At 41.2% G+C, this 14,027-nt stretch overlaps 1 protein-coding gene across 1 annotated transcript in view; it reads right to left on the reverse strand.

The window, feature by feature from the left end:
• LOC122811389 (carnitine O-acetyltransferase-like) overlaps window positions 1-14,027 on the reverse strand; it is a 297,871-nt gene that overhangs the window by 175,610 nt on the left and 108,234 nt on the right. The window contains exons 5-6 of the mRNA XM_044083201.1: window positions 13,098-13,263; window positions 796-970 (exon numbers count right to left, since the gene is read on the reverse strand). Coding sequence (XP_043939136.1) covers window positions 796-970; window positions 13,098-13,263 — 341 coding nt within the window. The remainder of the gene's footprint in view (window positions 1-795; window positions 971-13,097; window positions 13,264-14,027) is intronic.

Here is a 14,027-nt window from a genome sequence, read left to right on the forward strand (position 1 = left end):
AGGTACTACTTCATTCTGATCCCCATTAATGGTACAGAGTACTTTTTCCTGCTCCACACATCAAACTTACCTTCTTAGTTTTCCCTTTCATCCACCATTTCTCGCACTGCGGTTTAAAACTGTATCTTAGCTATCAGCTTCTTCTTCAGTCTGTTACTTACTAAGGCATTTTATGCATTCCTCTACACTGTGCTCATTTTCAAGACTTGCAACCTCTCAGCTCTCCCTCACACACCATCCTGTAGACTGCATGGTTGAATACGTTTATGAGACAATGTTCTGCTCCCTCTATTGATCCCACAATCATTAATGGATATAAACACTTAAAGTAAATCATGTGATATGGTCTAATATCTACACCAAAGGCTGAAAGTTAGTATACTCCTAGTTTGAAACTTGAGGCACATTATACAATGTAAATATTTAATACCCACTGTAAAGTGAGCCATGGCCTTCCAATGACTGTACCAACTGCAAGCCATAGTACAAATGGCACTGAAAACTTATTTTATTTTCGTTGACTACTTTCCTAGAGAATAAGGGAAGAGGGCAAAGCTAGTCATAACACTATGCAGATGACCTAGGACTGTCAAACCTTACTTAACTATTCCAAGTCCTAGTTTTTACAGTTGGAACATAAGGGCTGACATTCTTCCAAATTCACAGTATTCCGCTTACAACGAAGCTGTCTGCACTATCACAGTTTGAACAGGCAATAGTCTCACCCCTTGACAGCACTATAGAGAGAAAAGGCTGGCTTTGAGAACTAAGATGAAGATGTCTTCCATATTGTACCTTTCATGAGGGTGTTGTAAGCCTGGCCCCAGGTGTTGCGGTGGTCACTGGTTAGTACTCCTAAGGGCTCCTTGTCAGTTTTCCAGGAATGGCTTCGAACCTTCAGTAACTGCATGTGTATTTGATCTACAGTGAGAGGGGAACCATCACTGTTGTAGACATCCAGCTTGAAAAACTAGGAAAGAAAAGCAGAGAGTCGCCTTAATTAACACAAGTCTTCTTCCAAATGTTACACAGTGTTCACAAAAAATTAGAAGAAAGCCAAAGCAGCAAAAATCACATACTTAAAATGCTTGTAAAATGAATTCAGAAACAGTACAACTGGGACTAACATAACAGCTTAAAGAATGCAGTCTTTTTCTTCCAAGTAGTTCACTGAGGTGCAAGACAAAATGAACAGGTTGTGTATTCCATGACAAAAAATTACTCATAGTTAATATACCTGGCAGCAGAAGGAGATATTTTATGTGGTCTGTCCATTAAATACATTTAACATTCTACCTCCAGTTTATTACTATTTCCCCTCAGCTTTGTCCACATGTGCCATGCCCTTTGGAACACCTCTGTTGATTTTCTCTCCGCCATCTATGGGCTCGCAACACACTGTGAAGATGTACTTGTGGAGATCCTGGGAGCTGTCAGCCCTTTACAATCTGCTGCCGGTGCCTTTCCTATGAAGGACAACCCCATCACACTTCAGTGGCATGACTGGTCTCAAATTATTCTTCTACTGCCTAGCTGTATATTTTTTCTGTTCTATTAATCCCACCTTTCTGGTGGCCTTCCTCTGAACCCCTTCCAGCAGTCTGCTGACTTTTTCCATGCAACGCCTCCAGAATTGCATACAGTATCCAAGGTTTGGCTTGCTCGAAGATATGTTTAAGAAATAAATAGGTACTATCTGTTTTCACAGGGCTCCAAGTACACAAACAAGTGCAGGAGCATCAACAGAGCAAAAAGGAAGATTTCAGATGTGGAGGAAAAGGATGCATCCGAGGAAGTAGCATTAGAACATCTGTAACCTGCAACATGAAAAAGTTCAGTGGGTTCTTTCAAATTACTGTGCACATCCTTAACCCATCTCTTACACTGTACAATTCACATTACAAAAGTGGACAAGATTTCTGATCTATCAATTCACTGTGCACATCCTTAACCCACTTCTCACACTGTACAATTCACATTATAAAAGTGGGACACATCAATGCTTCTGATCATGCATTCAACAACACTACAACTTTCAATATTTCATGCAATCTACCGGTAGCCTGTAATCCCAAATACTGAGAGAGAGAGACAAAATTTGTATCTGGTGACATGGGCAGAGAATCACTCATGTATGGGCACAGTTCATGGTTTCAGTGAACTTTAGCTTCTAGTGTCTTCCTTCATCACTACCGTCAACACTATGGACACAGTTCCACTAACTGGTGCTACACAGTTACATAAGCATGCTCACATTAGAACATGTACTCAAGCATTTGTCTTAATGTGTCTGGTGCCAAGCTTCAACTTAAATGTCTGTCTTAAACAAGGACTGGAATCATGCATTGGTGACATTAGTGAATATTCACTGCTGAAAACAAATATAGGGAAACCATTGACAGTACTACCCTGCCCACAGCTGTGAAACAGAACTTGTTTCTCAAAATGACGAGTTACAATAACAACACACAAGCTTCATTTTTTTTTTCTTTCACATTATCCCCTGATTAAGAATACGATTTTACTCAATTCTTTGTGCATCAGGCTCCCATGATAACTCAAAGTGCATACCAATCATCCTGTGCCCATACTATACAACTAAAATACAATTATCAGATATTCTTGTAACTCCCATTTAGCATAACATTAATAATAGTGGCCTGATCTTAAGTATGGAGTCTTTATTTAATAGCAATCAATCTGTTTAAGGTATCTTCTGTGCTTATGGGCTCAAGAGATCATGTGAAACAAACTTCCATATACTCTATGCACAGAGTATGTTGCTATCCTTATACCATACCACAACTTCTTGCAAATCCTGGACCCTCTTGCAACATCAGCCAGACTGGATTTACCAGATATATGTCATACCTGTTACCAACAACCTGCTTTGTGTGAGAGTTTAGAAATTCCTTCCCACCAAAAAGGTATACAAAGACCCACAAAGATATAGTTTGGTTCTTAAATAAGAACATGTTAAACAAGTTATAAGTGACTGTTCATAAGATCATAGGAGGTTACTAGGTTAATGGCTCCAGGGTCCTTACAAGCCTAGCCAAGTTCAACCAGTGTTCCCAAGGGTGCCTGGTTCAAGCAGTCACTAAAATCAGCACCTACTGCCCCTGTCCAAGAGGTACACAGGTGGAACCCCCGGGGTGAATTTCCAGTTACCCATCCAATTGTCCAAATTACACAAATAGGGCCAATGAAGGGCTTTAACATGAATGGGAAGCTTGTTCCAGACGTGGGGCAAATTTGTGAGATAAACCTGTCTTTCCAGCAAGTTCTGTTGATATCACATACCGGGTTAAGGTCCTTTGAGCGAGTGACCCGTGTGCCATTAGACATGCGAATGTGTAGCACTTCCATTAAAGCTGGATCAGAGATTGCTCTGTATGCAAGGCACAGGTCACTTCTGGGCAGGTTGTATGACACAGAGTAAAGTGACAATGATTTCAATCTGTCTGCATAAGACAGATCTTGAAGACCCCAAATTTTCTTTGTGAGGAACTTTGTGGTCTTTCCAACTGCTGCAGATGTTTGGAAAGGAACATACCAAAGGGAGCACTGTAGTCTGATGAAGGAAGAGTAAGGTGGGGTTACAACCTCTTTTTCTGGAGGCAATGCCATTAATTATGAGATGAGCAAAATAAAATGCCCTTCTTACCACTATGGAGACATGGTGATCAAAGTTAAGGCTGCTGTCAACCTGTGTGCCCAGATTTCTCATCACTGACTGTGTGCTTAGGGTATTGCTACTGATGTGGTAGTTTGCAGGAACATCACCCTTGTTGAAGGGGATGATAATGCATTTTTTTGCATAAAGTTTAATCCACGACTGACACAAATCCTTAGTCTGCATAAGAATTTCTTGCAGGATGTTGACACTGCTATAGGTTTCAGTGATTGCTCCCAGTTTGCATTCATCAGCAAATTTTGTCATACACACTCCTTTAGTTTTAGCCTGTACTTCGGAGAAGCATATTCTGAACAGCAGGGGTCCCAGAACCAATCCCTGTGGAACACCACTGGTTGCAAGTCTGCTGGAGGAGGTGGAGCACCCTATTCTGGCCGTATGAGTGATCCAGTTTGCAACCCACCTGAAAATATATGGGTTGATACCTAGCTGGGCAAGTTTATCAATGACATCTGAGTGGGAGATTGTGTCAAAGGCCTTGGCTAAATCTAGGTAGGCTGTATGTAGAGAGTTGCCTTTGTCTAGGGCTTTGGTGACTGCCTCAAAGAAGTCCACCAAGTTTAACAGACATGATCTCCCTTGACAAAGCCAAACTGGGTGGGGTCAAGCATTTGGAGATTTCCTAAAACTTTGTTAAGGTCTATGATTACTCATTCCACGGCCTTGCAAATAAGGCTGGTCAGGCTAATGGGTCTATAGTTCCCAGGGTCCATGGATGAACCCCCTTTGTGTAAAGGGATGACAGTAGTAGTTTTCCATTCTGCTGGGATAAAGCCAGTGCTTTGGCTGTGATTGAAAAGCATTCCCAATGGTGATGCTGATTCCTGTTTTAACCCATGTAGAACACAGCCTGGGATGTTGTCTGGTCCCTTAGAGGCTGTGTTTTTGGCCATTGAGAGGGCATTTAAGACCTGCTTCTCAGATATGTTAGGTGGGGGACAGGTGTTAGGGATGCCTTGGGGTATATGTGGCAGTGGCAGGGGAGTGAAGTTTTCACTGAACCTGTCAGTTCGCAGATTTGCTATATCCACAGGTTCTGTATATGTAGTACCATTAACTACAAGTTTAATGCAAATCTGGGGCTTACCTTTGAGGTTATGGATGTTAACTAAAGAACGCCTTGTGGTTATCCTTAGTTAGGGAAGCTAATTTGGATTCGTAGTTAGCTTTGGAGGACTTCATCTAGGAGTCTTACTTGCTTGTTTAAGTTGAGAAGGGAGTGTTTCCAGTTTTGACACTGTTCCAGTTTTCTACTTCTGGAAGGAACAGGTTAATAGCTTCTGTTTTTTTGCAACTAATTCTACTCACAGGTAAAACAGAAAAAGTCCACTAAGCAAAAACTAGGTTTGGGTTTTCAGTAATAAATAGGAACTTTATATTGTTGAATTGATTTTGATGCTCAACCAGTATGAAAGTGACATATGCAGGAACCAAACACAATGTTCTTTACATACCACGTTCATGCACTACTTACTCCTCAGCCTCTAAGCTAAATCACTATTTATCAACGTCTGCTTATGTGTCTAATGAATGTAATCCTGATCCTCACAGCTGGAAAGAACAGTAAAGTAAACTTCATAAGATTACATTTTCAAAAGACTATTTTGCAAAATGCACAGATATCCAAGACTTGTGCAACTCTCACTTTACAGAAGGCCCCCTCTGACCGGTCTTTCAATGTCATCCCATTTCTTTCATGTGCATATATAATGGTTAGTCCCTCCAGTTCTTTTCTCAGACATAACGAGTTTTAAAGATTTCCTACTTCTCATAATGCTTTACCACATCATTAATACAGGCAAAGCTCTTAACCTTTGATCTCACAAATGGTTCATAGGCAAGTACTATGCTAGCTCCTCTTGCAGGTCATTTTAAACATAACTAATCCCCCCCCCCCAGGGGAAAAACAAACCCTATACCCTTGTGCCTGTGAGGTAAACACCGTAACCATTGTGCCAATCCCCAAAATGTGACATCCATCCAATCTCCAATAATCTGCTTTATCATTAAAAGGATGCCCAGTAGGCACAAAGCATTAAAGTTCATTTTGAACAGGATGTCACTGCAGTCAGCACAACTGACAGACACAAATCTGAGTCTTGTCACTTGTGCTGACTGCAATCCCAAAACACACACACACACACACACACACACACACACACACACACACACACACACACACACACACACACACACACACACAAAATATACACCTACAATCAATCTGAAAGAAGAATGCCACTCTAACGTGAACAAAACAGGAAAACTTGGAAAAGTTAACATAAGACCAACAATGAAAGAATAACAGATTCTTACAGCAAAGAGAACTGAATTTTTATTAAATAAAATTAAGAACTGTTATTCAATGAGTTATATCTAATATGCACGAATGAAGGTGAGATGTGTGTAGTCCTGGCAAGCCTGCCCTCCAAATCACAGATTTATGTGGTTGTATTCCAAACAGTGAACATTTTTCTGAAAGCAGTGGTTGGCAAGATCACTACTGATGTCTTAGTAGTATGAGCCCTCTAGATGTCCTACCACTGCAGGACTCAAAGTTCCAACTGGTGAGTAGATCGGCTAGAGGGGTGATGCAGGCCTGAGGAGAAAAAACTTCTTCTTCCTCTTCTTTCGGCTGCTCCAGTTAGGGGTCGCCACAGCGGATCAACTGTTTAAATTTCTTCCTGTCCTCTGCATCTTGCTCCATCACACCAACCACCTGCATGTCCTCTCTCACCACATCCATAAACCTTATCTTAGGCCTTCCTCTTTTCCTGTTACCTGGCAGCTTCATCCTTAGCATCTTTTTTCCCAATATACTCTGCATCCCTCCTCAGTACATGTCAAAACCAACATAATCTTGCCTCTCTGGCTTTGTCTCCAAACCTTCCAACCTGGGCTGACCCTCTAATATACTTATTCCCAATCCTGTCCATCCTCGTCACACCCAGTGAAAATCTTAACATCTTCAGCTCTGCCACGTCAAGCTCGGACTCCTGCCTTTTTGTCAATGCCACTGTCTCCAACCCATATAACATAGCTAGTCTCACTACCCTCGTTAGACCTTCCCTTTCACTCTTACTGGTACTCTTCTGTCACAAATCACTGATTGAGGAGAGAAAACTATAAGCAGGGAACCTAAGCACATCACTGTTTTACACATCAATAGCAGCACCACTTTAAACGTGTGAACAAACAACACAAACAATTCATAGTCATCACCAGTGAGACCAATCTTGCAACATATACACACACCTAATATTTAAGCAAGGGAGTCTTCCACATACTCAGAGAGAGAAAGGATTCTCTTTGTACCTGTATAGGCACTTTGAAATGTCTGCCTACAGTCAGATTCAAACTACATACAGTACAGTCAGAATGAACTAAGTTTAACCATTCCAAAACTCAAAATTCCAGCCAAGTGTCATCACTACTGAAGTGTTTGCATGACAAATGTTTCTGCAGTAATATAGCTTAATGCCAGGCATGGCCCCTTATGACAAGTTCAGATTAGATTCCATTCTGATCTGGCTTCAAGTTCCTTACTACAAGTGTTAGGCATTTCTCATGGTCTATGCTCAAGACACTGAACTGAAGTCTGCCTGCCACTTCAGGTGGGCCACTATACATCTCACTGTATCTCAAATTACAAGCAAGACACGTTTATATGCTGTCTCACCCTATTTTTTTTTCAGTTTTGCATTAACAGGAAAGTGTACAAAAGGAGAGCTATTAAAATACCCACACAGCTTGTTTTTATATTTTATGCAAAGTACTGCGGGAGTTTGTAAAGTACCAATACAGAAAAATTTACAAACACTTTTTTCTTTAATTCCCATCCCAAGGAGAACAGCCAAGACATGACTGCTGTACGACTCCACACCACCTCCTCCTCTGAGGCTACTCATTACTCCCTTTACATGCGACAGTCTGTAGTATAATACAAAAAAAGACAGCTGATGATAAAGACACAAAAGTGAAAGGGTTTTCACCAAAATGCAGTTAGTCAAATGCAGTCCAGTAGACCACTGAGGAGCCTAGCCCAATTTCCCAGTTCCTGTAGAGCACTGTCTAAGGTAACAGTCTCAGTCTCTAAGACAGACTGAAGCTGAGAGAATCAAACTCTGGACCACAGGAAGTAGCTTGAAAACAGTTCACAGCTTTACTCCTCTGCACTACCAAAAAAAAAAAAAAAAAAATGATTATGCGGGTCTCAAACTCCACATACCTGGTATTATCAGCCGAGTGCACAGTCCAGTCACAATCCAATGATGGCAGAAGCCTGCTCTGTCTCCTTAAAGTTCTCAACTTTTATGTCCTGTGTTATGTCACTAGAGTTCCATGGCAGTCTTTTCCCCCTTTCATGTCACACAGAAGGAATGCCATCATTACATGCTCTGTCAATGACCATCTCAATGTCCCTTCTAGTGTCCCAAGCATCACAGACAAAGGCCTAACCAATACATCATCATGCTGGACACACACATGCGAACACACACGTGCACTCTCACTCACACGCGCGTGCGAGCACTCACACACTTCATTTTTAAATTATCAGGCAGTGTAGATCCAACTGTGAAGCACTATCATACAATTATCAAACTAAGTATTCTGTCCAATTCTTCCAGAACAAAAAAAAATTAGCATAATGAAATAACTTTCTACTCACGGTTTGATTTCTCCAACACTTTTGGGTTTCCAAAACCATGATGGGAATGGACCCCATTCCTAAGTCAAAGTATGACTAAAGTTCATGAAATTAGCATTGTTTCAATCTTTGATGTTAGCCAGCAAAGTGACCCTAAATGACTCCTCCTGCAATTCATAAAGAACTGCCTGTATCGGTAGCATATCGAAAAACTATTGTAAATTCCTTCTTATGAGGCCCACTGCTCCTTCTAATTTTGGGATGCTTTGGATATCCTTCTTCCAGACTGCCCTCTTTTCTGCCTGCAAATCCTGGTACTTTATGCCTTTGTGTAATCACTGGGTGTAGCAATTTCAATGATCAAGGCTACTTTTGACTTCTTTTCATGGATTACTGTATATCTGGTTTTATTGAATCTATTTTTAAACTGTTGGTAATGGGTAATCATCTGTGATTTAAACTTCATCATTTTCTATAATGCTTTGTGGCTCACGTTTCCAAAGTTTTTCAGTTATTTCAATATTGCAATGTTTGCAATATCTCCAATGCAACAGTCTTGCCACATTATTATACCTTTCAGTATACAGGCCATCTGCCATTATGTATCACACCCAGCAACAAATTTATTCCATTTCTGTTTTACAACACAAATGCATTTTAAAAGCACTTACATGAGTGCATGGATCGTGCTATCTCTAACAGAACCAAGATGCTATCCTCCAAAAAAAGGAAGCCAATCTGGTGGTCCCCTGCCATAAACAAACTCTACAACAGGAGAACGAAACTGTTGCAAGGATGAGTAAAATTCCATGACTGGTAGAACTCCCTGGTCAGCCTCAGTAAGAAGCTGAGATCCCGCATAAAATCCTCCAAAGCTAGTTATGAAAACAAAATCACCACTGATTCTAAAGACAACCACAAAGCATTCTATAGCTATGTCAAGAATCTCAATAGCAACACTCAGATCTGCTCTGAGTTACAGCACAATGGCACTAAATATACAGAACCAATTGATCTCGCCAACATCCTGGCAGATAGGTTCAGTGCTAACTTTACCCCACATCCACCCCCTAAAGGGCCCATCTCTATACCGGAAGAATGCAAAGTTCCTGTAATCACAGCTGCACAGGTAAAAAACACTTTCCAAAGCCAAGAAAACAGCATCTATGGGACCTGACATCATCCCAGGCTGTGTTCTACATGAACTACAGAATGAACTGGCACCCCATCTAAGCACCATGTTAAATCATAGCCTCACCTCAGGCTTTGAACCCTCTGAATGGCGCACAGCGACGGTTATCCCACTCCACAAAGGGGGAGCCACCACGGACCCCGGGAACTACCGCCCCATTAGCCTAACGAGTCTGGTCTGCAAGGCCATGGAACGTATCATCATGGAACTTATAAACAAAGACATTGGTAATCTCCAAACTCTGAACCCCACCCAGTTTGGGTTTGTAAAAGGCAGATCATGTCTCCTAAACCTGACTGACTTCTTTGAAGCAATCACCAAAGCCGTAGATGAGGGTAAGGTGGTTCACACAGCCTATCTAGATCTCGCCAAGGCTTTTGACACCATCCCCTACTCTGGAATTATAGATAAACTCACTAAACTAGGTATAAATCCCTATGTCATAAGATGGGTTGCCAACTGGCTCACTGACAGAACCCACACTATGAAAGTAGCAGACTCCAAATCCGACTTCAGATCAGTGACAAGTGGAGTACCACAGGGTTCAGTCCTGGGTCCTCTCCAGTTTGGTATCTACTTTTCTGAAGTACAGGCTAGCACAGAAGGTCTTTGGCTGATGAAGTTCGCAGATTACTGCAAACTAGGAGCCATAACTGAAACTCCTAAAGATGTGGACGCCCTACAAAAGGGCCTCACTGAGACAGATGCCTGGTGTCAAACCATGGCCTCAAGCTCAATGCCAAAACATGCACTGACATCCCCTTTGGTAAAAACTCTGTACCCATGAGCTACCACATAGGTGGTAGTCTACTTAACACCGAAAGTGTGATAAGAGACCTTGGGATGCAGGTGGACAGTAGTCTCTCCTTTGATCATCACATCACCACAGTAGTCAGGAAATCCTTATACGTGGCACACCTCATCACAAAAGGTTTCTCATCCAAGAAAAAAAGAGGTCATTGTTCCCCTCTACTTGTCACTCAGACCCATTATAGAGTAAAACGCCCCTTTTGATATGTGCCTCAATACATCTATAACAACTGGAAAGGCCGCAGAAATACCTCTCAAAGAGGATTACCGGCCTCAAACAGATGCCCTATGCAGACCAAAAACTCCAGCTTTACTCCATCGCGTATCACCTACTCTGAGGCGATCTCTGCCTAACATACAAAGCTATGTCAAACCCAGAGCTGTTGGACATGCTCCACTTAAAAAAAATCACAATCCCGCCGAGCTACACACTTTAGGGACCTAAACCTTGTCACCACAATAAATAGAACATGCTGGAGGGATAGATTCCTGTCCCAGAGACTTCCCATACTCTGGAACAAACTACCTATCTATATCAAACAAAGCTCCTCATTAGCACTCAAGAAAAATCTTGATGATTGAATGGAAAATAGGAAATTCACCCTGGGATCACCTCTGTGGCTCTGCTCGACAGGGGCACAGGAAAATAATTTTCTTGGGTGGTGAAAGCTAGCGTATCTTTTTGGCTAGGCTAGGGCCGATAGCCTAGTACCTACCAATGAACCTATAAAACTTGTATTTCTCTGTTTCTACATGCTCAATGGACTTTGTAAACCAAAGTGTATGTAGTCCACTATCCTGGGCCACCAATATTAACCTTTTTTCTTTTGGTTTAAATTCGCCTCTCCTTAACCACTCCCAAGTCAGATCTGGATCGGCATGAGGTTGTTCCAGGAGATTTATGTACTTGTAACTATATTTATACCTTTTCCACATTTCTTGCCTTCTCATCTGATTCATCACCTTATATTCTTTCTTGTGTTTTTTGGCACATGCAGTTGCTGCCTGATTTTTGTCTATGGTTTGATTTCCATTCTTGCTTGGCACTGATATGCTTCTGCTAAACTAAGAGGGAAGTCATCTCAGATTTGTTCACCTCATGTTTTAAAACCTTCACTACATTTGGGTCTTGTGAGGTTAGCAGTATGTATGCAGTCCTACGACTGCAGATCTATACATGTAATCAATTTTGAGGAGCCCCATAACTCCTTCAGAATGGGAAAATACAATGTTGGTATATAGTTATTTTTATAAATCACTTGATAAGCGTGAAGTATTTTTCATGTTTTCCTGTCCAACTGATCCAATACCTTTTGAGGCCAGTCAATCACCCCAAAACTGTAAGTTAAAACAGGAAGAGCAAACTGGTTTATAGCTTGGACTTTGCTTCTAGATGTCAGGGCTGTTTTCAGCATTAATTTTAGTCTTCTAAAATATTCCTTACAAAGTTTTCTTCACGTTTTATTGTCGATCCTTCAAGTCACAAATATTTATATGTTCCCTCCTGCTTAATTTCTTTTACATCACATTCCTGTCCCAGGCAGATGTTTTTGGTGCTGCAGCTTTCCAGCTTTAAATGTTGCTTTTGCACATTTATCAAAACCAAATGACATGCTTATATAATCTAAGAAAGTTATGACCACTTGCAGTTGTGCTTTCAGTTCCTCATCTGATGAGCTATAGTTTTAAATCATCCACAAAAAGAAGATAAGACTTTACACTTGGTTGTCTGGGAGCCAACTTGTAACCATGACCTAATCTGTTAAGTAGACAGCTTAATGGTTTACACGCAAGACAAAAGAGCAGTGGTGACAATGAGCCACCTGGGAATATCCCCCACTGATTTTCTCCTTTTTTAACCTTTTTCTCTGGTAAGGACTAAGGGCTGCACAGTCAAGACAGCAGTTAGCTTTACTGACTCACAGCAAATGGTTTGGCTTTTGGCTGTTGTAGCTTCCATCTTGAGTTTCTATATTCGCATTGCTTCAGGTTCTGTGTAGATCACCAGTTTCTTTCCAGATGCCAAAGACATGCTGAGACATAGACTGCCAGCATTAAACTGGCCATGAGGATGTGTGTGTGTGTGTGTGTGTGTGTGTGTGTGTGTGTGTGTGTGTGTGTGTGTGTGTGTGTGTGTGTGTGTGTGCGTGTCTGCATGTGTGTGGAGAGAGAGAGAGAGAGAGAGAGAGAGAGAGGGGGTCTCTCTGTGTGTGTGTCCCTGTCTGCGTGTGTGTGTCTGTGTGTGTCCCTGTCTGCGTGTGTGTGTGTGTGTGTGTGTGTGTGTGTGTGTGTGTGTGTGTGTGTGTGTGTCTACGAGTTGTGGGATGGAATGGCATTTGATTTACTTACCTGGACAAACTCCAGACACCTATGACCCTAAATTGATATGGTAAGCATAAAAACAGATGGGCTTTAATTATGAATGATGCTACATGCTCTTTAGAAAAAGACAACATTCATCTAACAGGACAAAAAATGGGAAATAAAATGTATGGTTCCCACTCAAGATACTACTAAATAACTGACTTATCACATGTCCAGTGCTAAACTAAGCAGACAAATTAGAAAGTCTTCCAAATTAAAAGCAGCAACACAGCACTAACACTTAAAATTAAATAAGCTTTAATCAGGCAAAATTAAAGCAAACCACTAAACCACACCACAGTTTTTACATTTACATAAAAACAATAAAAATAATAATTAGGAACATTTAATGCATTAATTTAATCAGCATTAGCAAATTTTTTTACCTGAAAGTTGCGTACTACAGTAATGTGGGTAGGTCCTCTTCGGGATCGCCCGTGCTGCAGTATGCTATCATGCTTGGGGCCTGGAACTCGGCATGAAGAGAAAATCTTGCTATACTGATCCATGCAGAGTGGCTTTCCCCTCATGTATTCCACAACCAGAGTATGGCTAAAATGACAGCCCCACAGACAATGACATACAAAGAGAAAAAAATACAGTGACTAGACAGACTCAAAACATTCGCTCTGCAAGATCCTGAGAGAGGAGGGCAACAAAGACACAAAGAGCCAAGAATGATCTATGCAACTCCTCTCCTCTTATGAATAAGTGACTTACACTGAATCAAGTGCCCAAATTTATATATGTAAAACTGTCAACCTCGATTTACACTGAATTTGATCTCCAGTATAAAACACAGTTGCTGGAACTGTTTTGATGTGCTATCACCTAACAGTTTACTACAAGTTGTAGGATGTCTGTGTTCAACAAGCTTGGAAGGCGGTCTGGTTTGTTATCACTCAAGTTACTGCTTTCAGACCTGTGAGGGCAATGGCTTACCTTACATTTGAGTGCTCTACCACTTCCCATGCTGCCTTGTGAAAAAGACTCAAATGGATACTACATGTAAACATGTTACTGTTCTTAATTGCAAAGCAACCACTGTTTACCATGTTTATTCAAACTACCATTTGAAATCACCAGTACAGCAATGCTATCACAATGGGATGTTCATTCCTAGAAAAAGAAAGGGGTCTTTCCAACATCTGTTTTCCTCCCCACCACCACCTTAACAAACCATTTTTGCCACTTGTAAACACCAGTAACTCTAGGTTACAATTGGAATTTGGTAACTGATAATGTAAGCACTGGGTGAAAAATCAATGTACTGCTAACAAATTTTACCAGGGATATAGCCATAATAAATGATATCC

Source organism: Protopterus annectens, chromosome 9.part0 (assembly GCF_019279795.1).
Source record: "Protopterus annectens isolate FY-2018-M chromosome 9.part0, PAN1.0, whole genome shotgun sequence".
NCBI classification, from domain to species: domain Eukaryota; kingdom Metazoa; phylum Chordata; order Ceratodontiformes; family Protopteridae; genus Protopterus; species Protopterus annectens.